Source organism: Struthio camelus, chromosome 3 (assembly GCF_040807025.1).
Source record: "Struthio camelus isolate bStrCam1 chromosome 3, bStrCam1.hap1, whole genome shotgun sequence".
Lineage (NCBI taxonomy): Eukaryota > Metazoa > Chordata > Aves > Struthioniformes > Struthionidae > Struthio > Struthio camelus.
Window position 1 is genome coordinate 9,398,099 of NC_090944.1, and position 26,904 is coordinate 9,425,002.

At 39.7% G+C, this 26,904-nt stretch overlaps 1 protein-coding gene across 6 annotated transcripts in view; it reads left to right on the forward strand.

The window, feature by feature from the left end:
• FZD3 (frizzled class receptor 3) overlaps positions 1–26,904 on the forward strand; it is a 66,222-nt gene that overhangs the window by 28,318 nt on the left and 11,000 nt on the right. For all 6 annotated transcript variants that reach the window (XM_068936771.1, XM_068936773.1, XM_068936772.1 and 3 more), the window contains 2 exons: positions 2,247–2,443; positions 3,962–4,979. In XM_068936771.1, coding sequence (XP_068792872.1) covers positions 2,247–2,443; positions 3,962–4,979 — 1,215 coding nt within the window. The remainder of the gene's footprint in view (positions 1–2,246; positions 2,444–3,961; positions 4,980–26,904) is intronic.

Below are 26,904 nucleotides of genomic sequence, written 5' to 3' on the forward strand. Positions count from 1 at the left end.
TTTGAGGGGTCAAAAGACCCCTCTGAGTCTCAAAATCAGACTTGTTTTCTGCAGTAAGTCTAGCTCAAAGTTTTCTAAATGTAGCTCAGGTGTGCCCTCCAGGGCACCAAGGGTCTTTGTCAGTGAAGATTCAGAAACCTGACTAGGGGCATCTAGTGTTACTTAGATGTTTCAGCATCTCCAGCCAAGCCTCCAGCAGCCATGCAAGAAGAGAGTTGGTCTCTGCAGAGATCCTGTCTCATATCTGCCTGGCCCTTCAGAGGACAGATCTTGTGCCAGATCTTCCAGGCCCGTATGCATGTCTTGGACAACCAGCGGCATCTAAGGGGGCATTAGAAGCTCCCATTTAAGCAGCCAACTCGCCATGCCTTTGAGCACTCAGTAACTTAGCTCTCAGGCTACTGAAGGTAGACAGCCAGGGAGCGTGCCGTTCTTACTGACTACTCTTTCAGACCCTGTAGCCGTTGACAAAGAGTCTCGAAGAGCGCCATCTGCATCCCTGCTTCCTGGCTTAGTTCCAAGTATTCCCCCAGACACCGTTGCCCAGTGTCTGTTGAAGTTGGTGGAAAGGCAGCGGAGCAGGAGGCCATTGCAACAGTCACTTGCCCATAGTAGGATCAGCAGGGGACAAGAAACTGTTGTTTCCTTTGCTTTCCCTTGAACCTGCTTTACTGCTTTTCCTTTGCCCTGCAGCGGCCCTGTCCTGGAGCTGTGTTTGCACAGTGTTCTTTTGTGCACACCTCGAGGTAGTCTCGGACCTTACTAGATGATACAGCTTTGTGGACATGAACCAAAACCAAGTTGTTACAGTTAATTTGAATGAAGGTGAAGTAGCAAGAAAAGAGAAAATTCTAAAAGGAGTTCTGTAGTTTTTTACTAATGGAAGGCATATCAGAGAGAGCCAGAACTTGAAATTTCAGTATGGATACATGTAAGACTGCAGTGGCAGGAGACAAAGTTTTAAGGGGGAGGTTGGCCAGTGGTTCTTTCTTGTAAAGATGTACCTTCATTTTCTTATTTTCAGGGTTTTTTATGTTGTCGGTGCTATCTATGTAAAAATAAAAATATATATGCTTCTAGAGTAAATGTTCTACCACGTAGAAAAGGTGTTCCTTGGGTAACAGTGAGCTTGTAAATAGAAATACTTTTCAACGGTTACTTCCTTCTTCATGGTTTGAAAATACATGTCCAAGAAATTGTTTCAAGACAGTTATGACACCTGATAACCTGGCAAAGCATAAGATAGAGTATTTATTGGAAAGATAAAATTAAAGGGAAAACTCCACTTTTGTTTTGGAAAGTATTTATGTATTGATGTGACAACATTTTCAGAAATGTATAGCAAACACCAAACACAGTTATTTTACCCATAAAGTTTTTCAAGCTTTGCTTTCACAGTGCTTTATCTGGGCTGGTCAAGAACTGGCGCACTTAATGTGGCTTCACTCTAGTTACAACTCCGTTCTGGAAGCTAGGAAGATTTGCAGCTACTTGAGAATTTATGTAACAACAGTGACAGGATGTATGTTGGAACTCTTTTCTATCTGCAAATATACTCTGATAGACCTGAAGTTTTAACTGATGGATCTCTGCAGTTGGGGAAGATGGTGTGGGAAAAATCCTGTGTTTGCACTTTGTAGAAACAATCAAAATCAAGAATGCAGCTCTGCTAAAGAAATTTAAGAAATAGAGAGATGATTTAGAATGTTGATGTAGTGAGCTGAAAATAATATTTAAAAAGTCACAGTATGTAATATTTCCATACTCTGAAGGCATCTTACATTATCTAATATTTCTCCGAGTGTAACCTTATCAGTAGAATGCAAGTTTGCATGTTATTCCACTAAATAAGCAGCTAGGAATTCATGATGTGTCTGTCATTTAAACAAGCAACAACAGGAAGCAAGTCTCTATCACTTTCATTGGAGAGCGTGAATCTAAGCCAGAATCCCCAAAGGAGTTTAGATGTCTAATTCCCATTGATATTAATGCAAATCAACTACATAAATCTCCCTTGTGAATCTGTGTCATTTGTGCCCAGGCTTCTTGATTGCCTGTCTTCCTAAAATGCATAAGTGCTGTATTTTGATGATCACAACTTCTTCCAACAGGCAGAGTTCAAAAAAGAAGGCTGAGCTTATGGTTGTAAAAGACCTAACAACTCATAGGACAAGTTATGGCTTCCTGCTGAAGTAGTCTATAAAACTGCTGTTTGTAGCTATTGAATTCTCCCTTTTCTTTTCTAGCCGTTTCATCCTATGGTGAATTTGGAATGCTCCAGAGATTTTCGACCATTTTTGTGTGCCCTCTATGCTCCTGTGTGCATGGAGTATGGCCGTGTCACTCTCCCCTGTCGCAGACTTTGTCAAAGGGCATATAGCGAGTGCTCCAAACTCATGGAGATGTTTGGGGTCTCTTGGCCTGAGGATATGGAGTGCACCAGGTGAGCAAATTGTTTTTTCCAAATCCCTGTGTAAAATTGTAATACGTTCTAGGATGTTTTATGATCTGAAGCAGACATTTTAAATATGTTCCGTTACAAGTGCCCTTATTTTCCCTTCCATTTGTTTAATAGCCTGTTTCCTGGGGAGGAAACTGAGTTCATATTTCTATCATCTGCCCAAAGGACAAGTTGAAAATTTCTGTAGGCAATTACTGTAAATTGAGCATGCATATTCTTAAATGAATGAATACGCCAGTCTACTTCTTGTCTTCTTTGGCCTTTACATGGACCTGTTTTTGTCTGGTATATCAAAGTATAATATGTGATATCGCTCTAAATTCCTCTAAGAGGCATGCAAAATTACTTTTGCCAGAGATTAGTAATCTCTTTTTCTATAAGATTGCTGGCCGTTTTTGGAGACAATACGGAATTTCAAAGCTGTATTTTCAGAGCATCTACCGTTTGTTGAGACTGTATGCAAACAGTAGTTTTCAGCTTTACATTAAATAGATCGCTTTATAGCAAAGTATTAGATGATATTCCACTGTATTTGAAATTGAAAATAACATCTTTATGCTTTTTTTGTTGTTGTTGTAAGTGACTCCAATAACTAATACAATTCAGAAGCACAAACAGGAAGAAATAATCTCCCTTGCAGTTGGAGAGGAGAGAATGATAAACAATTAAAACTCCGCTTTGCAAACAGCTAAGTCGGAGGAGGCCTCTAGTGCCTGATAATCTGGATCAAAGATTAACCTAACTCCGTACTCCAGATAGATGCCTAGGCCTTTTAGGGCCTCCCATCTCCTTACTAAGGCCATGTCAGTAGTGAAATTTCAAAAACAGAACTAAAACTAGCAAAGCTTTGCTGGTGTTGAGTTAGTGCCAGTATGCCAGAACAGGAACTGTAACAGAGGAGCAGACGTGCTTTGAATCCCTCCAAGCTCTCCTGCACAGCTTCGTAGTGGGACTTTGGCAGCCTTCAGCCTGGACTTAGGGCTTTGTCCAGGTACAGAGATGTCTTTATCGTAATATCAATTTATTAATGCTAGCAGCAGTACTGGGTTGGAGGTTTTTTGTCTAATGAGCTCACTAGCCTGTCTGACAGCAGCTACGCAGACACTTAAGGAAAGTGTTTTACATCTTCTGTAAAATGATGCTGCTTCCCCAGGCACATAGTCTCAGTTTACAGTAAAATAAAATTTAGATACAAACTCCTTCTCGGGAAGTATCCTCATCTTTGCGCTTAAAGCCCTTGATGGACCCCTTTTCCATTAATTTCTCTGTTTTATTTTTAAACCTGTTTTATATAAGTTTTGACATCCACTGCATTCTGTGACAATGAGCTATAGAGTTTGTTGATAGATAGTGTAGTATTTCATGATTACCCATTATTTGTGTTATCTTTGATTTCTCTCCTGTTAAACTCTCTAAAGTCAGAGAGATAAATGGGATTTCTGTTCTTTGCAAAATATTTGTATATTTTCTTGTAAATAATTTTTTTTCCTTGCTTTTTAGATTCCCAGATTGTGATGAGCCATATCCTCGTCTTGTTGACCTCAATTTAGCTGGAGAGCCCACGGAAGAGGCCCCAGTGGCAGTACAGAGGGATTACGGTTTTTGGTGTCCTCGGGAGCTAAAAATAGACCCTGATCTGGGTTACTCTTTCCTGAGGGTATGGGACTGTTCCCCTCCTTGCCCAAATATGTACTTTCGTCGTGAAGAGCTCTCCTTTGCTCGCTATTTCATTGGCGTGATCTCCATCGTCTGCCTTTCTGCGACCTTGTTTACTTTTTTAACTTTTCTGATTGATGTCACAAGATTTCGCTATCCAGAAAGACCTATAATATTTTATGCTGTCTGTTACATGATGGTGTCATTGATTTTCTTCATTGGCTTTCTGCTTGAAGACCGAGTAGCGTGTAATGCATCTAGTCCTGCCCAGTACAAGGCTTCCACAGTGACACAGGGCTCTCACAACAAAGCTTGTACCATGCTTTTCATGGTACTCTATTTCTTTACCATGGCTGGCAGTGTTTGGTGGGTCATTCTTACCATCACGTGGTTCTTGGCAGCTGTGCCAAAATGGGGCAGTGAAGCAATTGAGAAGAAAGCGTTGCTCTTCCACGCCAGTGCCTGGGGCATTCCAGGAACTCTAACCATCATCCTCTTAGCAATGAATAAAATTGAAGGTGACAATATTAGCGGCGTATGTTTTGTTGGCCTCTATGATGTGGATGCATTAAGATACTTTGTTCTTGCTCCCCTCTGCCTGTATGTTGTGGTTGGAGTTTCCCTTCTGCTGGCTGGCATTATCTCTCTCAATCGGGTTCGCATTGAAATCCCATTAGAAAAAGAGAACCAGGACAAACTAGTGAAGTTCATGATCCGGATTGGCGTGTTCAGTGTTCTGTACCTCGTACCGCTCTTGGTTGTAATTGGCTGCTATTTCTATGAGCAGGCTTATCGAGGTGTGTGGGAGACGACGTGGATTCAAGAACGCTGCAGAGAATATCACATCCCGTGTCCCTATCAGGTGAGGAAACCAATATGACATATTCAGGAATACAGAAAATGGGTAAATATGCTAAGACTTAATTCTCATCCCTAACTGAAAGTGCTACTGTTCCAGAAAGGAAAGGTTTTTGCTGTACTTATGTTATTTCACTAGCTCATTTGGCCTTCTAGAAGAGTAGGTATTACTGGAAAATGGTAGGTTTGCATCAGCTGTTTTGTGCTTTTTTATTATAGAAAGTAGCTGTGGAGCTTCTGGGCTTTATAGTACCTACACATGATGTAAAGGCACTATTTTTAACCAATTTCAAGAACAGGACATAATGAGTTTGTTTTTGGTCATTAGATACGTGTTAGAAGTTTTGTTCTGAAGGAATTTTAGCATTTAAACTGAGTAGTCATCAGCCTGATTTTTTTTTTCCTAATTTTTGTTGTTCTTTAACTGTTTTGTTGCTTTCATTAGCCTACAGGTTCTGTGCTCATTTTAAAGCATTCCATGCATGTGTCAGAGAGCTGTATAAAACCTTACTTGATGATGTGTCTTCTACAAAAAAAATCAGAGTTTACAAATTATTATTTTTTTTTTTTTAAGGAAAATTACACTTACTTGCTCAATGTGTTTAGCTGAGTTATCGCAGAAACAGAAGCTGCTAAGAGCATTAGATATCAAGCTGTCCACTATTTACTTCATTATTATGCTGGTGCACTTACAGATTTAGAAAGAAAATATTCTAAGTATTAATTATTTGAGGCTTACTTTCCTTTTAGAGCCAAAGCAACAAATTGTTTTTGGAATTATATTTCTTAGGTATTTTCTGCAAATGATTTGAGAGCAACCTTATTTTAAGAAGGTTGTGCAGCAAACATTTATTGTGTAGCTGCGCACAGTGATGTAGAAGACGATCGTACTTTGGCTCTAAAGCAGTTAAAATACCAGCTGGATCATCAAAGCTCACATTTTAATGCAATAAAAATATCACTTAAAGGTTTGGAGTAGTTTATATAGCTTGATAGTAATCCTTTTATTACCTTTTAACCCTTTTTATTGTTTTCTCTGTTACATTTTATTAGGGTGAGACTCTTCCCTCCCATCCAATGTGTGAGCATTTTTATAGCAGGAAATATCTGTGAATGGGTGTATTCAGTTTCATTTGCTTGACTGACTCTTCATTGCTGCAGCTTTTAATATGTTGAATTGATTGATGCTTAAGAAGAGAAAGAGAGGGACAAGCAGTTTTCTCTCAGTTAATTTCAAATACCCACCATATGCCCATCTAAAAAGTGTATAATAATGTGCAAAATTAAAGGGTTATTGCTTTCTCAGAATGCAGAACAAAATCTATTTTAAACATTAAAACTTGCAATGTCTAAGGAACAAATCCTGGATAGTGGAACAAGGAAAACATAGAGATTTGACTAGCACTTTGCTACATAAAACCATTAACATAATGGCTCAGCAGGAGTCAAAAGAACAATAATGGTTTCATTCACATCAAATTGGGTTGAAGGACCCGTAGACCCTAGGGAGTGTTAGAAGGGTTTTTATTCTAACCCTTCCAATTTTTTCTTCAGCTAAACATGCTTCCCCAATTAAACTATCCAGACTTATAACTGGAAGCTATTTCCAAAGCAGTGGGAAAAAAATCATTTTATCCTTATATAGTGCTAGCAAAATAAATTATTAAATTATGGGGATAGCTTAAAGCTTTCTAGAGAGTATCATTCAGTTTCTAAGTTAGACCATCTTTTTCAAGCCTTTGTGTTATTTAACTTTATTTCAAATATTTGAATGTCGGTTTCTGAAATGTGACTATCAGCTTCTGTCATATTAGTAAAATCTGTTCTAAACTGAGAGCAGAAGTTGATTCCATATTTCCTGTAGAAAACTTACAGGGTTGCATTGGTATCTATTTGCTGTGTGCATAGGTAGAGTTTTATACTAACGCCATCAAATCTGAGGTTAAAAATTCATTTGTCCATTCAGCCGTTATATCAGCTTTGCCACCATAGCACGATGCCACAGTAAGTCGTTCTGGTAAATTGCTAATAGGAGAGTTCAAGTCTGCAGCCGATACAGGCATGCCTCCCGGCCTTCCTTCTGCATAACCGCTTCATGCGGGCAATACTGCGGGGGTATTCAGGTGCTGCAGGTGTTCCTGACTGCTGCTAAACCAAAGAGGGCCCGAGGTCACATCCAGTTCCTGTTTTCTCTAGCATCAGTTGCTGCTAGCCACTGTGGGGATCGCTTTAAATCTGTAGCCTGGACAGCAACAGCAGGTAAAACAGGCAGCAGTTGCCCTTCTTGTTCCATGGCTGTGAAGGCTCAGAGGACGGCCTTCCAGAAGCTGAGTGGAGGAAATGCTATTTTCCTGAGTCTCCTTTAGTAAGGACAAAAAAAAAAAAAGTACTGCATTGAGAGGTGAGGTTTGTTTACAGGATATACAGTGTGCCTAATGTGATTAAGAAATTTACTTGCACTTCCCCCACTGTAGGGGGAATGCATTATTGTGGTGGATCTCAATTTAAACTGGTTTAGGATGGTGAGGAATTCAGGAAGGTGAGTATATTCTCTCAGTCTGAACAAATCTCTTAATTCAGTTAAGAGATAATAAACAAATATTAAGGTTTCTAAATTAGGTCATCCTTCTTTGAATGTGAATGAAGGCAAATTAACTAAGGTGTTACCAGAAATAATTGTTTTTACGGCTTCTGATGCTCAGACTATTCACAGTAATTGCAATGATGTAATCTGTTTCCAGTCAGTGTTACTGCTCTGTGAAATAGCTGTTCACAGTGGCCTAAAAACGTTTTAACCCATCCCCCTTCATTTTCACATTTTTTCCTTTTCCAAGGGAAAAAAAGAGTTCTTCTGTAATCTGGACACTTTCGGCACTGTAATATCCAAATGAAAACTGGATTTTATGTTGCTATCCCATTTTTCACTTTTCCCCCTGAAAGAAGGAACTAACACTTGACCCAAGCAAAAATGGATTAGTGGGTTTTTTGTGCAAGAAAAGTTCATGCTGTTGAAAATAAAATTAAATTTCACTAGCTGTAGAACCTAGATACTGCAGCATAAACATGTAACGTTTTAGCTAGACTATGGGCGTTAAAAGTCTGACCTGGAGAGCATATCCATATATGTAATCTTTTCCATGGAAGTGTATCACAATCTTATATCAAGATAAAATGCAGAAATGAGACAGGGAAAAAGAACAGGGAAGCATTATAATCCGATCAGGAAATAATCACATTCAGTCTCTTGCTGGCTGAGATTGAAAATGCATCCTTTTCTGCTTCTCCTTCTGCCTCAGGTTCAGGTCTTCCTAAATCTTGTCTTAACTTTCTTTCTTCTTTTATTTATTTTTTGTTACTTATTACGGTATTATGGTAGTTCTGCCATGATAGTTATTCAGAGGCAGACCCTTGTAGGAGAGTGTTAGACTTTTATTAGCCTAAGACAGAGCACTTGGGAATAAGGTTTTGCACATTTCTAATACTATTCAGGTTCAAGCTTCAGCCTTTATCACTGAGAAAGTGTCCAGTGTGACTGTATTCAGTATCATCTCTGTAATAATTTTGACCGTACAAAACAAGTTCTAGGTTCTGATCTGCTGGGATTTTTTTTTCCTAGAGTACAGTTGGTTTGGCTTTTTAGCCCACAATTCAGAACCTATAATGTGCCTTTTAAGTTTGTCTCTCTCCTCTGTTGCTTTGCATTTACTGCCTTGTCTGTCAATGGGTATGTCATGCTAAGGCAACTAATTCATCGACTGGGATAAGATTTTGGCATAATAATTCCAGTTGGCTTAAAAGCAGGAACTTCCTTTGTATCAGACATCTTACTCAGATATATCTGATGTAAGGTAAAAAGTAAGTTTAAAAAAAAAAAAGAAATCGAAGTTCACAGTACCTAGAGCTACTGTTATATATTCTTGTTCTCCTAGTACCCACAGTGCTTTCTTCTTCATGAGGATGCTGTCAGAGTTTTATTCCTCGTGGAAATGGCAGAGGCAGTCAAACTGGGATACAGTGATCTTCTGCCCCAGTTCATTAAGATATGTCTCAAAATTGGGATGAACATGGATCCCAAGTGAAGTAGATACTCATCAAAGTCTATTTCTGAGGCTGGTTGTAATGTACATCGTACAGGAGGAATTCAAATGGTTGATACAGCCTTTCTGGCCCAGATAAAAGGAAATGGCTGCATCAAGCCAGTAACCTTCCAAGATGGAAGAAGGTAATGATTGTTTTCCTTCCAAAATGAGGAAATGTCACAGAATCACAGAATAGTTGAGGTTGGAAGGGACCTCTGGAGATCATCTAGTCCAACCCCCCTGCTCAACCTGGGTCCTCTAGAGCATATTGCCCAGGATCGCGTCCAGATGGGTTTTGAATATCTCCAGGGAAGGAGACTCCACAACCTCTCTGGGCAACCTGTGCCAGTGCTCACTCACCCGCACAGCAAAGGAGTTTTTCCTCATGTTCAGGCAGAACTTCCTGTGTCTCAGTTTCTGCCCATTGCCTCTTGTCCTATCACTGGGCACCACGGAGAAGAGTCTGGCCCCATCCTCTTGACACCCTCCCTTCAGACACTTAGACACACTGATCAGATCGCCTCTCAGTCTTCTCTGCTCCAGGCTGAACAGGCCCAGCTCTCACAGCCTTTCTTCCCAGGAGAGATGCTCCAGTCCCCTCATCATCTTCGTAGCCCTCCGCTGCAGTCTCTCCAGGAGTGCCGTGTCTCTCTTGTCCTGGGGAGCCCAGAATTGGACACAGTACTCCAGGTGAGGCCTCCCCAGTGCTGAGGAGAGGGGGAGGATCACTTCCCTCCACCTGCTGGCAACACTCTGCCTAATGCACCCCAGGAGACCATTGGCCTTCTTGGCCACAAGGGCACATTGCTGCCTCATGGTCACCTTAACTTGTCCACCAGGACACCCACGTCCTTCCCTGCAGAGCTACTTTCCAGCAGGTCATCCCCCAGCCTGTATTGGTGCCTGGGGTTATTCCTCCCCAGGGGCAGCACCCTGCACTTGCCTTTGTGGAACTTCAGGAGGTTTCTCTCCACCCACCTCTCCAGCCTGTCCAGGTCCCTCTGAATGGCAGCACAGTCTTCTGGTGTGTCAGCCCCTCCTCCGAGTTTAGTATCATCAGCAAACTTGCTGAGGGTGCACTCTGTGCCTTTATCCAGGTCACTGATGTATACCTTGAACAAGACTGGACCCAGGACTGGCCCCCTGGGGCACACCGCTAGCTGCAGGCCTCCAACTTGACTCTGCACCACTGACCGCAACCCTCTGAGCTCTGCCACCTAGCCAGTTCTCAGTCCACCTCACTGTCCACTCACCCCACCCATGCTTCCTGAGCTTCCCTAGGAGGATGTGATGGGAGACAGTGTCCAAAGCCTTGTTGAAGTCCAGGGAGACAACATCCACTGTTCTGCCCTCCTCTACCCAGCCAGTCATTCCATCCGAGAAGGCTGTCAGATTGGTCAAGCACGATTTCCCTTTGGTGAATCCATGCTGACTACTCCCGATCACCTTCTTGTCCTCCAGACAATGCTTAGTGAGGACCTCCAGGAGGAGCTGTTCATCACCTTTCCAGGGATGGAGGGGAGGCTGACAGGCCTGGAGTTTCCTGGCTCCTCCTCCTTGCCCTTTTGGAAGACTGGGGTGACGTTGGCTTTCTTCCAGTCCTCAGGCACCTCTCCTGATCTCCAGGACCTCTCCAAGATGATGGAGAGTGGCCTAGCGATAACATCTGCCAGCTCCCTCAGCACTCGCGGATGCATCCCATCGGGGCCCATGGATTTATGGATGTCAAGTTTGGACAAAAGATCTCTAACCTGATCCTCCTCAACCAAGGGAGAGTCTTCCTTTCTCCAGCCTTCCTCTCTTGTGCCCAGGGTCTGGAATTCCTGAGGGCTGGCCTTAGCAGTGAAGACTGAAGCAAAGAAGGCATTCAGCGACTCTGCCTTCTCTGTCTCCTTTGTCACCAGGGCACCCGCCCCATTCAGCAGCGGGCCCACATTTTCCCTAGTCTTCCTCTTGCTATTGATGTATTTGAAGAAGGCCTTCTTGTTGTCCTTGACATCTCTTGCCAGATTTCATTCCAACTGGGCCTTAGCCTTCCTTGTCGCATCCCTGCACCCTCTGACAGTGTCCCTGTATTCCTCGCACGTGGCCTGTCCCCTTTTCCACATTCTGTAGACTTCCTTCTTCTGCTGGAGTTTTGCCAGGAGCTCCTTGCTCATCCATGCAGGTGGACTGCCCGCTTTGCTGGATTTCTTACTCAGAGGGATGCACTGCTTTTGAGCCTGGAGGAAGTGATACTTGAATATTAACCAGCTGTCCTGGAGCCCCCTTCCTTCTAGAGCCCTACCCCATGAGATTCCTCCAAGTAGGTCCCTGAAGAGGCCAAAGTTAGCTCTCCTGAAGTCCAGGGTTGCGATCCTACTTATTGCCCTGCTCGCTCCTCGTAGGATCCTGAACTCCACCATCTCATGCTCACTGCAGCGAAGGCTGCCCCCAGCCTTCACATCTCCAACCAGACCTTCTTTGTTTGTCAGTACAAGGTCCAGCAGGGCACCTCTCCTTGTTGGCGTCTCCAATGATAACTTCTGTGTCAAGAAGTTATCATCAATGCTCTGCATCAATGTGTCTGCTTTCTTGGAAAGGTAGCTTATTATGCTGAATATTTTTACCACTTGTATTGCTCCCATGATAGAACCATGTAAGGTAGTTTAGGCCTGAAAAAGTGCAATGCACCGAACAACGAGATCAGATTTTCTACGAAGTGAAGAAGGTCCTTAATTAAGATATGTTTCTGTTAAATCCCCACTTAAATAGACTTGCCACAGTTTTCACAGACGCTTCAGGGCTAGGTTAGGCATTGTGCTGTTAAAGGGAGGCGCATCTAATTTAGGTATTAAAGAAAAAAACAAAGAAAACTGTTCTAAATGTAATTTGCTACCATTGCATGCGTCCTTGAGAAACAAGACCGAATCAAACTATATGGATTGTATCTGCATGTGCTCTGGCATCCATAATTTCCCCACTTATATGGCTTCATCACCTGCAAAGACCTTAGCGTCAACTTGCTAACAGTGAATGTGGTGCTTCAAGCTTACCTCATGGAAACTATTTACATTCAGAAGAATGGAAGGAGATTTGGGTAGCGGGTTTAATTTGTTGTTGATGGGGAAGACATGTTTGTAGGATAAATTTAGAACATATTACAAACTCTGATTTTGTACTGGAAACTCATTTTCTGATGTCTGTCATTAGGAACTCAGTTTTAGTGCTATGTACTGAATATCCATCCAGTTTTGCCCAAGGTCATTGTTGTAATATATTTCAGGTAGGTAATTTCCTATGTCCATGAAGTGTCGGAACTGAATAACTAATATTAGCCCTAGTGTTAAAAGGGACTGGTGCAGAGTTCCACATCCCAAAAAATGGCCCAGGCTTATCTTCTATGCCTGGAGTACGCCTTTGTGAACCAATAATAAAAATAGTGAGAAGATTACATTTATAGACATGGGAGGGTTTGAAATGCATAGGTCTAGCTGTTAAGTTTATTTACAACAGACCTGACTAACCAGAGTGGCACTGGGCCAGGGCACAGGGTCTGCTTTACTGTATTGTCTGTTTCTTCAGTTTTTGGCCTTGTTCTCATGTAAACTGGAGTCCTTTCAGAGTTAAAATAATGGACATATTAGAACGAAACCAACGTGAAAATCAGGAACAGTTACTCAGAGCAACAATAGTTTATCTGACTTCGGCTGTCTCCGTCCAATCCAGTTATCCTGGCCTCCCTTTCTAGCTGATGGGAAAAAATGGGCATTTTTATAGTGAGTCATTAGACATTTGATCAGATGACTCATACCTCAGCATGATACATAGTTTGTTTGAAGCAGTCACGTTTTCTCTTAGGGGATATATTTATGATAAGATTTTCGCTGCAAAATGTTGAGGAGGGCTTTTTTTTGCAGGGAGTGGGGGAAGTCAGGGAGAAGAGGTGAGCTTTTTTTGTTTGTTTGTTTGTTTGTTTTTTTTGCAGTCTCTTCCCTTTCAAAATCAGGATGTGATCGTTCTGCCTCTGCGTTTTAGACACACTTTCTAGATCTGGACCGCCCTTGACTCGAGTAACAGTCATTTCAGACAGAAAACTGTAACATGGTTTTTGTTCCTTTTCAAAGGACATAAATAAGCATGGAAGACTGCAATAGCCAGAAGGACATGGACCTGTATTTGGGAATCCCATAGATAGATGATTTTGCCTTGTTAAACATAATATAAACGTTCTTTAGCTAATGATGGAAAATACTTTTCTGCAAGAACAATGAGCATGGCAGAACTGTTTTTGCAAGTGTCATTTTGACCAACTGAGTTCTTGAACCAATTGTTATACCTATGTCTCTTTCATCTTTTCCATTTTCCTTGTGATCTTAGTTTTAAAAAAATAAAAGCTGCCTGGATATGTTTTAAATAGTTAACTGTTAAGAGCGATGCTGCAAGATGTAATATTGAATGTCATTTAAATCGTCAACAAAAATAGTCAACCTGATTCTTTTTTCTTTTCCTCTCTGCTCTACCCTATTTCCTTCTGCGACAAGACCCAAGTCTTGCTATGTAATAATGTCAAATGGGTTTTTGCTGAAGATGGGAGTTCTTACTCACTCACTTGTGTTCATTGCTGGTGTCAGATAGAAGAGAGAGGATTAATTGTGGTTACCTAAGATACCAGAAGCTTAAATGGAAAGAATGCTTTGTTAATAGTACCTCTTGTCTGTCAGAGGCAGTTATATGTATCCAGTATGGGCACAAAGGAAAGCAAAGTACTGGCTTGATGATACATTTCTGCTAATTTTAAAATTATACTACCTTTTAATTACATTATTTTAGTACATTTTAATACATTATTTGACAGTTAATTTTGGAGAAATGGATATTAATATTAGCATTAATGTATCAACTGCAGATACTTTTAGACTAAAGAATTTTTCAAATTTCTTTCTTCACGTTTTCACAAATGTGCTTTTCAATTTAATTACAGTTAACTCCTTTTAGTGTAAATTGGCAGGATTGCTTTAGATTTGTCAAAATTATCACTGTGGAGATAAAAATCTATTTCAGACTGTTTGGGATCACTGTATGTTGCAGGTTGTTTTGTCTGTTTCTTTTGCATCCTTTTTTAAAGGTTGCCTACGTAGCACGGACAGGGTAAAATTTTCAGGCATGTTTCATTCCCACTTGTTTGTTCTTCCTTTCCTTTATCTCTGGTGCTCTGAACAAGCCCCACGGGAACATTACTGAAACCAGAGAGCATGCATAGCCATCTTGCAGAACCATTTCAACATAGGGACGCTTTCTTATGAACAGGTGCCAACTGAAAAGCGAATGTGGTGCTAAAATAATGGTAGGCTGAGAGCCAGGAGTATGGGAGTGTTTAGTCATCTGCTGTGCTGCTACTTCACCCTGCTCAATATTATACCTCATAGCGCCTGTTTTTAAAAGAAATTGCACAGAAGCAAAGGAGACACTGAGGTTTTGCAGCTACGTCTCTTCGTTTCTCTCCCATCCCCCAAAAAGGAGAAGAAAAGCAGGAAAGCCTTACTTAGTAAGGTGAATTTTTAAGTGTAGACACAGGCCTGTATTTATATTCTATTTTTATAGCACAGAATAAACTACTTTTTTTCCCAGCCTGAATTGTTGATAGGCTTCTGAAATTGCCTTACAGATTTTGAATTTTGTGATGGCAAGGTTGATTCACGTACACTTAAGAAACACTCTTGTATCAGACTGTCTTTTCCCATGGCGGCATTATGGGTGAAGTGTAACCCCTGTTGACACAGGCTTTCTTTTCATGCCCAAGTGCTTTAGAACAATTGCACATGCCGACCAAAGAAAAGAAAAGATGGGGCTTGCAAACATCTTGCCGAAAACAGTGACAAGAAGTAATTGTTGAAACCTCGAGCCTGCGTTTTGGGGTGCAGACTAAGTTGGCGTGGAGTTTCCCCATTTTTATTTGATGAAATATACTGCATTTTCAAGTTTCTGTACTCTTTTTTTCCCCACTAATCATGGGTGTTGGCACTATCTTTTCAAATACGAAATGTCTCAGCTGTTTTACCATCTGTGTTACAGTGGCTCTTCAGAAACGTGCGGGGGAGTGCGCTAAGCTGGATACAGAAAAGAGGCTTTGTTAAGAAATGTCTTAGCACCGTTTGTGTGTGGCACAGGCATAAAGAGAATATATATAGAGATGTCTATAAATCTAGATTTCTCCTCCCTCCTTTTTTCATTAGTGATTGTTTAGAATTCCTCTTAGAAGAGGTAATGGATTTGCTTAAATCTGCCCTAAGGAATTGCTTCTTGTTGGATGTAATTATTCTATCCTCAGAAAAAAAAGTTAAGATAAAAACATTTTCTGTATTGGTGTTTACTCAGAAGAGACTGAGAAATCTGAATTATGAGTTAGACTTTTTTCAAAAACAAAAGCAATATAACTCGGAAAAAAAATATTACTCACAGTATTACACTGTGATTTAATTAATTTCTCCTGCTTATTTCAGATACTTAAGAAAAATAATATATTCAAGCTAATTTATCAGAATTCTCCTTTTTAGCATTAGTAACAGCAGTTTTATTTCCTTCTTGCACATCTAGGTCTTTGATAAATCCTACCTAAGATGCAATGTATTCTCTTATCTAACTTTGGCATGCATATGATTTCCAGTCAATTAGCATACTGAGTGAAAGCAATCATTTCTTTCACGTGAGTCATATCTGGCAGGTTTTTTAATTGGATTGACTGAGCTAGAGACAAAGGGAAATGTTGATTTCTCAACCATTATCTTTAGACAGGTTGATTTGTACATGTACCAAAGTATGACTCCTCAAGGTCATCTCTTTTTTTTTTTCTTTTTATTCAGTATTTTGCTGAAGGTCACATAAAAAAGTAGGTCAGAGCTAGCTATTTTTGCGTTCTCAATTTCATTCTATTCTCTTTTTATCAGGCATATTTTATATCTGGAACTGCCTTTGATTCTGATTATCAAGGAAGCTCTCTTTTTTTTTTTTTCCACTGACCCTTTTGGCTGCTATTAAAAGTGGCAGCAAAAGATACAGTACATTTTGGAGATAACTGCACTTTTGTGCTGCTCTTCCTGTTCTCACTTGTCTTTCCAGAGTATCATTATTATTTTCAACAAATTTTTAAAACATCAGTCCCGGAAGGATGCTTACATTAAAATATCATTGGTCCCAAGACTAAGCAGCTCTGACAGTGATACTACTGACGATAGATTTTCTTCTGAAAGCTTCAGCTTTTCAGGAAATTGTAATTCCAATCACCATATCCATAATACCACAGGGCATAATGTGGGCAACCAACTCCCACTGTGAGTGCTTTGAGAGACTTGCTTAATGATATAATGTAAAGCAGTTCAGAGTACAGTCTGTAAACGTACTCTGAGAGAGAAAGAGAAGAGCGAGAAAGCTATTGTTTACTCTCTTCAGTAAAACAATCTATTTCTAGGCCTAAAATCTTATTAAGTAAAGACTATACTTAAAAACAGTAGACTTTTTCTGATGATGGAGTGTACTTAGATATATGACCCCAGTTAACCTACGAGGTTGGTCCACATTTCTCCAATAGGTTCTGTGCTTGTCATGATCTTGGTAAACATCCACTCAGCTTAGAAATGGTAGGGCTATATAGCATGAAAATGTAACAAATGCTTGCACATTTCAAGTTGGCTTTTGTTTTTATTTATTTGTCTGAGCAAACAGTGTTCCACATCATCATCCATCTCCTATTAGTTTTTCTTTCTTAACAGAGAATTGTTTTGTTTCCTCATAAAGTAAATGCAGACAAGGAGTACAGTACCTTTCCCTGCATGTACAACGGCTTGCTTTCCACATGAGCGATATCATCATTAAAGATGAATTATGTTAAAATGCCCATTATGCTCAAAAAAAAAAAACCCAAACCACAAGTCCAGGACCTATTTCTCATTTTCACTGTGAAAAAGTCTAAGTATGAACACAAAACTGATAAGCAAGAAGCTGGAGCTGTATCATCTTCCAACACATGTAACATTCACAAATCAGAGTTAAAATGCTTTGACGAGACCATGTTTCGCCTCATGCTTGAAGTTTGAGACTTATCTTTTTAAAAAAGCATTATTGTATGTATCAACTTTAATATCTGAAAATATTAACTTTCATCTTTTAATCCAGAAGCTGTAATTTTGATATTTTATACTAAGAGAAGTTTTAAGTAGAAATTCAGCATTAATAACTAAACGCTTGATGCTGCGTATACTTATTTGCACACATACCTTAAAACAAGTGAACAGTCTCAATTAAATCAGCAGGATGACTTCTGCATATTTTGCTGTTGAGTTCCAGACTTTTCACACTTTTTTTCTTAATATAACAACTTGTCCAGTCAAAAAAGGGACTCTACTAGTGACATTTCTTTTAAAAAAAATTAAATGGACGTGTCATATTGAAATCATTTTAAGGCAGTCTCAAATGCAAAGTGACCACACTTAACAAGGGCAGAAACACAAAACCATAGCATATGAGACAGCCAAGAATGCAGTTCTTTGGGTACTGCACACTGCTGGTGCTCTCAAAGTGTCTGTGCTCAGGATAGCCTGCATACAGAGGGCAAACAGACCTCTTAATTTATAAGAGAAAGCCTTATTGTTATATCAACAGAATCACAGATTTTTGAGGTTGGAAGGGACCTCGAGATCGCCTAGTCCAACTTCCCTGCTCAAAGCAGGGTCAGCTGGAGAAGGTAGCTCAAGACATTGTGCAGCTGGGTTTTGAGTATCTCCAAGGACGGAGGCTCCACAGCCTCATTGGGCAACCTGTTGCACTGTTCAATCACCCATATGGTTTTACGATATGCAGCATTGTATTGTAAAATTTTGTCAGTTGATGTAAAAATTGTGGCACCAAATTATTTTTGAAAAATTCAATTGAATTTTTAAATCAAATACTTTACTTGCTCATTAATACTATCACACTCCCATTGTAATCTGAGAAAGAAGACCTTTAGACTAATACACATAGTATTCCTATCTGTAGAGACTGAGGGAAATATTTTATAAATGTCATGTTTGCTGAAATAGCTGTTTGTCTCTTTTTTTTTCCTTCCTTGAACTTCTGCACTGTTGTTTTAAGCTATGCTATGGCTGTTATGTGTGTCTTTGCAAAATCATACTAATCTGTTTCTTATGACTTCATCTCCAGCAATTTCATAGTGTGGCAATTACTCATTCAGAACCTTTGTTTGAACAAATGCAGTATCATGTGCAACTTGCTTTTTCTGTATGGTATCGTATGACTGACTGCACTGAGTTGGATCAAAAAGAGAAGACAAAAAATAAATGAATAGTAATGAATGGGTGCCAAAAATAAGGTTCTGTTAGAGCTTGTCTTTGGAGGAGAAGGCAATAAGCATGTGTTTAGCTTTGCAAAAATAGTTAGAAGGGATGCAGTGGCTCTCTTAGAAATCCCTAAAGGACATAAATGCCACGGAAGGGAAAGAGCTGTTAAAGTCAAAAGGCAGCGCTGCCAGAATAGTACAGTGGTCATGAATAAACGTCAACTGGAAATTAGAGAATTACATGAGAAATGGAAGGGGTGGGGAGGGGACCCAGATGATTTCAGGATGAGGCTGGATGACTGAATAGGCTTATGGACCATTGCTGGCTGCAGCAGTGGAAGACTTGACTTGACCAAAGATGTTTCTTTTGCCCTGTGTTCTTAATGGCAAGTGCCTTCATGCGAACAGTGGGAAGGTATTAACTGGGGCGTACTCCAAGCCTGGGTTGTAGTAAGCTAGCTAAATTTTGTCTTGCAAGAACTGAATAAACACAAGAAAGAATATCTACTACCAAAGTAGATATTACAGCTTCAAATATTTTAGTCCAAATACATTGTCAGTAGCAGAGTTGGCTGAAATCAGATTGTCTGATTTATTAGATTTTTTTTTTCCCCTGACGTTTAATTCCCAGCTAAGTGCTAACATCTGACATTAAAATGGCTAAAATGCTAATTTTCTGAATGGTAACAGTGATCTTCCAACCTCCCTAGCCGTGGGACAAATCTGGCAAACGCAATCTACTTCAGTGACTGCTTAGTGTCCCTAATTTGACAGACTTACCAGTAATTCCGGTTGGCATCTCTTTAATCTTGCCTGAATCTCAGTGGAAGTTAGGTATATCAAGCAAAGTGAGTGCTAGCGAGCAAGCACTTGCTGACAAAACTTTGTTTCAGCTGTAAATGTATTGACCCATTGTAGCCCATATCACCCAGATGAGGGAGCCTCTGTTTTAACAAAGATAGAATACTACAGTAATGCTGGTTCTACTACTGGGATAAGAACAATTGCAGTGTTATGTTGTTGTTGTTATTGCTGTTTTTTGTTTGTTTGTTTGTTTAAGATTTGGGATTTAAGTAAGAGAAATCATAGTAGATTGGGTTTGTTTCATCCTTTTCGTTAGATACCTTCAGATGAGTCATGTCTTGCCTTAAGGTCTTGCTTCATCATTTTAATCTGTTTGCTGTTCACAGATCTGTAAGGGAGAAAGGACTTACGGTTCTGGGGACTTTTTATGTCGGGGACTTTTTATGTCGGACATCTACAGCTCTTCCAAAAAGGGGTAGATACGAGAGGGACTGAAATGAGGAATGTGTCCAGCAATTGTGAGTTGCTTCTTTTATTCCAAAGGCAAGAGGATAGTTAAACTGTTCTGAGAAAAAAATGTATGTGGTGGGTGGAGAGCTATTTGCTTTTTTTCTCTCTGCAGAGCAGACCCCACTTCAGCTTGTGAACGTCCACAAGAAAAGGAAAGAAATGTCCGATTCTCTCGTTCATAGGACATTGAATTAGACTTTTTTCATGCTTAATGCCTGGCTTCAGAGCTAAGAGACTTGTGATACCAGTTCTTCATAATGGTAAATTAGGAGAAAGATGCTTAGGCAATCTCTCTAATTACGAGCCATGGTCAGCACTTAAAAAATTAGTTGCTTTGATTGGATGTTATCTTCCATTTCAAGATAAAGCCACAAACTACAAGATGCTTCACGGTATATGAAGTTTGAGCTTGAGATTCAACTTGCACTTGATGAACAGGATGTTCTCCAAGAAGTGCTGTTCGCTGAAGCTGCAGAATCAAAGGGTCCAGAGATCTGTTGCAGCATAGCTGTAAGATCAGCGCTGAAGTTGTAGCCTTCTGCATTCCCGTCCCATGAATGCAAAAGCAGGTAGCATCGGCCTTCCTAACGATTGCTGGTTGCTGACACTGTGACTAACTACAGGGCCTGAAGGGCAAGAGCGCTAGATGGCAAATTAGTAGACTCTAGTCATGAGTCAGGACCTTTACAGTTGTCCTGTGGGATCCCTGTTTAAGAAGAAGATAGATTGTGAAAACATCACAGTATTGCCCTTTAAGAGGCTACTTTCTGCTACATTATCCTTATTCAAGCTATTTTTCCAGTAGGTGATTAGACTCCAGTGTGTTCCTCTGGCACAACTAGGGCAAAAGACTTCATCTGACAAAAACTAATCCTGTTCTTCTATGGACTGAATGCTTTCTTTCCCCTATATTATAACGTACCGGAAAAACTCAAGTGCAGTTTTTCTAAATATAATGCATAGCATCTTAAATGTTCTGTAGAAACAATTTTCGTAAGGCTATATTTTTTATGTGCTTTCACAGATCAAATTCTTGAAGAAAAGTGTTTTAGATGAATTAGCCACAGTGAGATGGAAGTGCAGTACCTGGACTAACACGTAACTTTTGTAATGAATAAGAGTTTCCCCTCTATAATCGCCTGTAGCCTATTAAGGTGGTAACTTTATGAGCTTTTATAACTGTACTTTATTTATTTATTTTTAACTTGGCTTATGTTTCTCAGTGCTGTGTTACTGACCTAAGTCTTGGACAAACTGATCGCTTTGCTTTAATTTCCATCCTGGGTATATAGCAACTCTGTAGTTATTAACTAATTCTGAAGTATAGTTAGTAACGCTTTTTCATAACTGTTCTAACGATTTAATTGTGTTAATGTGAGCAAATGAGCAAAGTTGATGAATGGTGCTTTCATGCCTCCGTGGCTGAGGAGAGTGCAGTTGAAAGCAAGAAGAAAAGGACATCAGTATCCTTGTATGAGAGTACAGAGCAGTGCTAGAAACTCGGTGGTCTGGGAGCTGTATGTTCATATTTCTTATGCTTGGAATAATCTAAATGTCTTGTGAACTATGTGGCCCTGGGTGATTTAGAGCTAGAAAACTTTTCTTTTACTTCTTTCAGATGCAGGGAAGTCTGATATTGTGGTGACCGTTTCACGGAGACTTCAACTATTCCGCAGCTCCTGAAGCGTATAGTGGTTTTGTCATTATCTTAAATGAGGGCTAAATCGGGTTGCCTATTATCTTTTCTTTCAGTTACTTTTACTTTCTCAATTCTTCAGCTTGTGCTGCTTGGTTGCCAGAATAGTTGTATAGGTCCTCACTTGCTTGTTGGATAAGAGTAAAATAGGAAAGTGGCAAGATTTTAATAATCCAGAAAAATAATTTTATTTTGCAGAGACAAATGCTACTACATTTTTCTGGGAAATGGGCAGTGTGAGTATAATATTATGTAAGTTTCAAAGCAATGACAGTGATGCAAATAGTTATGAAAGTGAGACTGCTGGATCAAATTCCCTTTGGTCTTTCCTCCACTTCTCCCATTTTCAACAAAGGGATGGGTTAATTTGAATTTCATTGCTTTTTATCCTTAGGGAAATATCAAATGATCAGTGTTATTGTGGAATTGTGCCCCAAAGGAAGGGGACAGGTGTTGGGTTTGTGCTTTCACTTCACATGTGCAGCAAGCTCATTAATTTGCAATTTCATACATTTCAGAGGGAAGAGGCCACTGGTCCCTGTCACTAAAAAGCAACGGTGATTGATAGTTCAGGGGCAGAAGGGGAAAATATTCAGAAATTAGTTATATAAGCATGTTGAATTAACAGTGTGCCTACAAAGAAGCATTGTTTCTCCCTGGAGGAATGCTGAAATTGATGTTTTTAACCTCCTTTCTGAACACCTGCTCCTGTGCGTTTCAGTGGGGAAACAATGCATTCAAACTAATGGCTTTTTGTCTTCACTGTGGAAAGTACATTTCTTCCTGATGATCTGTACCACCCCAGCTGCTGTACTATCCCAGCAGATGGGAGGAAAAAATGGGTTACAGAAGTCTCACTATCTCATATACAGTCTTTGTATCTGACAGGACTTGTTTGTTCTTCTTCACTTGGTGAAATATCGGTACCCATGCTGCTTGCAAGACATGTCAGAACAGAATAGAGACGAGTGTAGATTCATACAGCCCAAATTACATCTCCATCTCTGTGCCCTTTTTTTTTTTATTAGTTAGATGCCTCTAAAGGCCTAGAACCACACAATAAATTCAGTTTAGGGGCTCAAATTCATACAAGCTAGCTTTCGCATGAGCTTCTATGTGAAGCCTGCCAGACTTCCCAATTGCATCTTTCTATGTGACCAACCTTTGCGGCAGCTCTGAGCTCCATGTGTGATGAACCACCTGTCACAGAAGAGCAATGCAACTGCTTCTTGACAGCCTTACAAAATTGCAAAGTTCTTGTGTTGCTAAAGTGTGCAACCCCCTCTCGTGTCTCCAGGAAAGCGATCAGGTATGAAGGAAAATGGAGCATTGCAACCAGGCGCATCCTTCCTCTAGGAGAGTTTCTCATCTTGAAGGACATCGCCACTGATCCTTCAAGACCAGTGACCACTGGTCTAGTCTCTCTTTCCTCAACACTGTCCGCTTTCATGGAAAGGCAACTTGTGATGTTGCTGAGCAGACAAGCATGATTGTAAAGCGGGCCCTAATCTAGAAAGAAAGGTGTTAAACAGCCATGTAAGGCCCATAGGAGGCTTGCAGTGTCTAATTGTGTGAGCCAGTGGCTTGTCAGTACATGGAGGTCTTTTGAAAGCATTTGATGCGTGATAATGAGGAGAGCTTTTAAGTTAACAATGATGTTCAGAAGTGTCTAGCAACAGTGCCAAATGGGAAACTGAATGAAATAACTAGACATTCACAGTTACTGCATATGAGTTGATAACGTGACAGTAGCAGGCCTACACTGTAGTATTAGTTTAAGAGGTGGTTTTTTCTCGTTGCTTGCGTCTGCAGTGGAGCAGTATTAAATGGTATACTTGCAGTGGGAGTATTAAAGAGATCACTTTTCTAATACAATTCATGCTTCTCCATCTCTGCCAAGAAGTAAAATTTGAGAATTGTCACATGGAGCAATGTTTATAGTGTGTATAGTGTGTTCTCTCTCTATTTTCAGATGTCCGTGCTGTTGTGACCTTTTATTGGCTTTTCACAACTTGGGGTACTTACCTTTAACTTTCAGTTTTGTTCTGTAATGCTGCTGCAGATCTAATTTCCAGGAAAATGACTGTAATGCGTAACCTGAGTTTAACATTTTGAAACATTGGAGTCCTGAAAGTAGACAACTGGAGTGAGGTAGATGGTGCCGCAGTTGCAAAAGCTGTTTTGTGATCAAGCCCTCCTTTTGACACCAAATGTGAAATCTGAATATCTAAAACATTCTTCAGTGGTTGAGCCATGGGGGAAGAGTGCGGGGAGGTTCTACATCCCTACAAGAAGGGCGTAGGGATGAGGTGTGTCACCCAAACAAAGAAGGCCTTCAGCATACCTTACTGAAACATTCTTAAATCTTTCATTGTTGCTTATAGCTTCAGTAAATACATACTGTACACTTATCAAAGCGTAGTGAAACAATAGTAGACTGTATTTGTTGGGGTTTTTAAAGGCTAGAGTGCTATCAATGCAATGTAATCCCTCTACGAAGATAACCGTCTCTTTATTTGGGAAGTATTTTGTGCAGTAGTTCTGAATAAGTATGTGACAATTGTGTTTGAAACAGTAATTTTAAACTTTGTGAACTTCCAGCTGGTTATTTGGGAGGTGAAATCAAGTTTCATTAAATCAGTGTTGAATAAACTCTATGTTACTGTTGCTGATCAAACTATTTCACTGAAAGATCTCTCTTCAAGTGGGACATCCTTTGTGCCACCGAGAGTGTGTTTTTTATGTATTTGACAGTCTATCTCCTGAGTAAATTACAGCAGAAGGGTTTTAAGCAGTGTTTTGCTTACATTGTAATCATAAAAAAGAAGACAAAATTCTGCACAGAGACTTCTCCTTGGTTATTTTTACTCCTTGTTATTACAATATTTGTTATGTGGAGTTTTATGGTACTCAGCATTAGTCAGCAGCCATAAAGAGTTTTGTAGAAAAGTCAGAATTTAAAATGCGCTTTAAATTCCTCATAACTGCTTTTCAGTTTCTTTTGCATTTTGTATTATGTCAATAGTTTAGCTTTCAGGGATGTTTTTTAAATAACCTTTTGTGTTTGTAACCAGCCACGCAGTATCAAATGATGTAGATTTTGCCACTTTGTTGTTGTCCTCATAGAAGAACAGCCACGTTTTCATTCACAACTTCTTACTGGAGAGAGATTTGCTTTTAGAATACTATTTTAAAAAGAGATCTTGTATTCGTGTTCTTGCCGTCTCTCAATTTCCAAGCTGTATATTCCCCTGCACTTTAATTTTAGTACTTTTTAAATTGAAATCATGTTTCACTCTAAGTTGAAATATTTCTAAAAGAAAGAACAATAAATGTATACTGTTTCTTTAGATGCATCCCCATATCTTCACTTTTAAGGAGGTATATAGACCCAAACCTGTTAGTATTAAAGAAGGCTACATCTGTTTAAGCTCAGACATGTTTTCTTATATTCTGAACTTTTAAAAACACAGATTAAAAGCGCATCAAGTGACCGTACTATTATATAAGCATATAAGGCATCACAGAGCCAAGTCTCTCATTTGTTGATTTATCGGTCTTCCCACTTTTCTTTCTTTCTGTTATGACCAAAATTTGGCCGACTCCTCTCATGCCTCAAATTTGCCAAAGGCTTTCTCCAAAGAATCAAACAAAACTGAGGTAAATGGCTGAAGAAGGTGGGGGGGGGGGTGGAAATTGCAACCTCCGCAGACAGGGAAAGATTGTCATCTGTAGCACCTCGGACTGTCCTATGTATTCCCTGCCTCATCTTCTCTCTCCAAGAAGATAAATAGAAACCGAGGATCTCACCTAGTTCTCACTATCCTCTCAAAGGTGATTGCACACACAGAAGTTGCTTGGAGTGTTATGGAAGTTGATATTTCGTGAAGCATTGTGTCTTTTCTTTTAGTCATTCAACTGAGACAAGTTATAAAAATTAAGATGCTGATTATTTTAAAAGTCTGGACAGTGTCGCAGCTGCAGCTTTTTGTCAAAGTACTCCCCCAGAAAATTGTTAGTGTTTCATGTATTACAGCTGGATACTTAATGGAAGGGTTTGGGCTCTGTGCAATGAGAAAGGAAAAGAAAGCTGTTTTGTAGTGCTGGAACTGTTGAAACTGTTGCTTTTCCCGAGCCATACTTGCCTCAATAATCCTGTGACCTGGATTTCTCGGTAGGAGGCATAAATTGTAATAGGCAGTCCTATAACTGTCTTTAGAAGCTGAGGGCATGTGAAAAATGATCTTAAAATAGCAAAAGTACTGCTGAAACAACTTCAATATTATACTCATTGCCAGGTAGGATTTACTCTAAACAGAGACCCTAATATTCTAGCAACATCAGTGCTGGGGTTGTATACGAAAGCAGATAAATTAGCAGATGTTTTTGGAAAATGCATCGTATTTTAGTAAAGTGGTGTGGGAAGTTTGGATATTTTGGGCCAAATTATAATTGTATGTATCAAATATATCAAATATATATATATATATAGTGTGTTGAATTCTGTAATATTCCACTCTTTTAAATTATACTTTTTCCTCTGCTTAAATATCCATGCAGCATAACACAAGTGAAAATCCCCGGATTTAAGTTGCATGACTCTGAGGGTAAACATGAGTGAGCTTTTACATAGTTTTAGTGCTATTAAAAACTGTCTAACCTGCTCTCTGTTCTAATGAAAGAAAATGACAGTGTTTCAGGCTTGGAATTACACGAGCGCCCTACTTCTGGGAAATGGACTAGAGCCTTTGGGTTTAAACACCTAATATTTTCAGTTTTACATTCCTAGAAGAGTAACTTCAAGTTTCACTTTTCTTACATTTATTATTATTATTAATGTCATGTAATCCACAGGTGTACATTATTTAAAGCAGGTACAGTCACTTTAGTTTTAATGATGAGTGAGTCTACTGTGTACTACTACTTGAATTGACTGCTTTGTGGAAAGAAGTTTATTTTCCAGAAACACATGCAATGATGTATAATAACTTGTTTTGCCAAAGCATAGGATGTTTTTCCTTTCATCTGAGGGTGTTTTATTGCATGTATTTATTTTTCTTTTTGCTAGGAATTATTTGTAACACCCAAGGACCAATATGTTGAGCCAGAAGTTTTGATAACAAATGATTTAATATAATACTTTGTTTGAAGTAATAGAATTTACTTAGTGCAACAAAGATTTATAAATTGGTCAGCCTGAGCACTAGCGCACATCACAGGGCCTAATTCCTGTTTGACTCTAAAATAATGCAGTATGACTCAATCAATAAAATAAAGATGCCCTTTTAGAGCATATCCTGTAGTATAGCGAGAAACATAGAGCTTTCTTGTTAATGCAAGAGTCAAAATTCGTTTTAGGCAGGTAGTTACGCCAGTGGAGACGCTGCCCAGTAGGCAAGGGTTATAGGTAAATATAAAAATGTACGTGAATGTTACCTACATTGAGAAATGATGTATTTCAGCACTTAACTGCATTTAATGCCACATTTGCACATTATGAAATGAATAATATGGTTATTTATTGAGA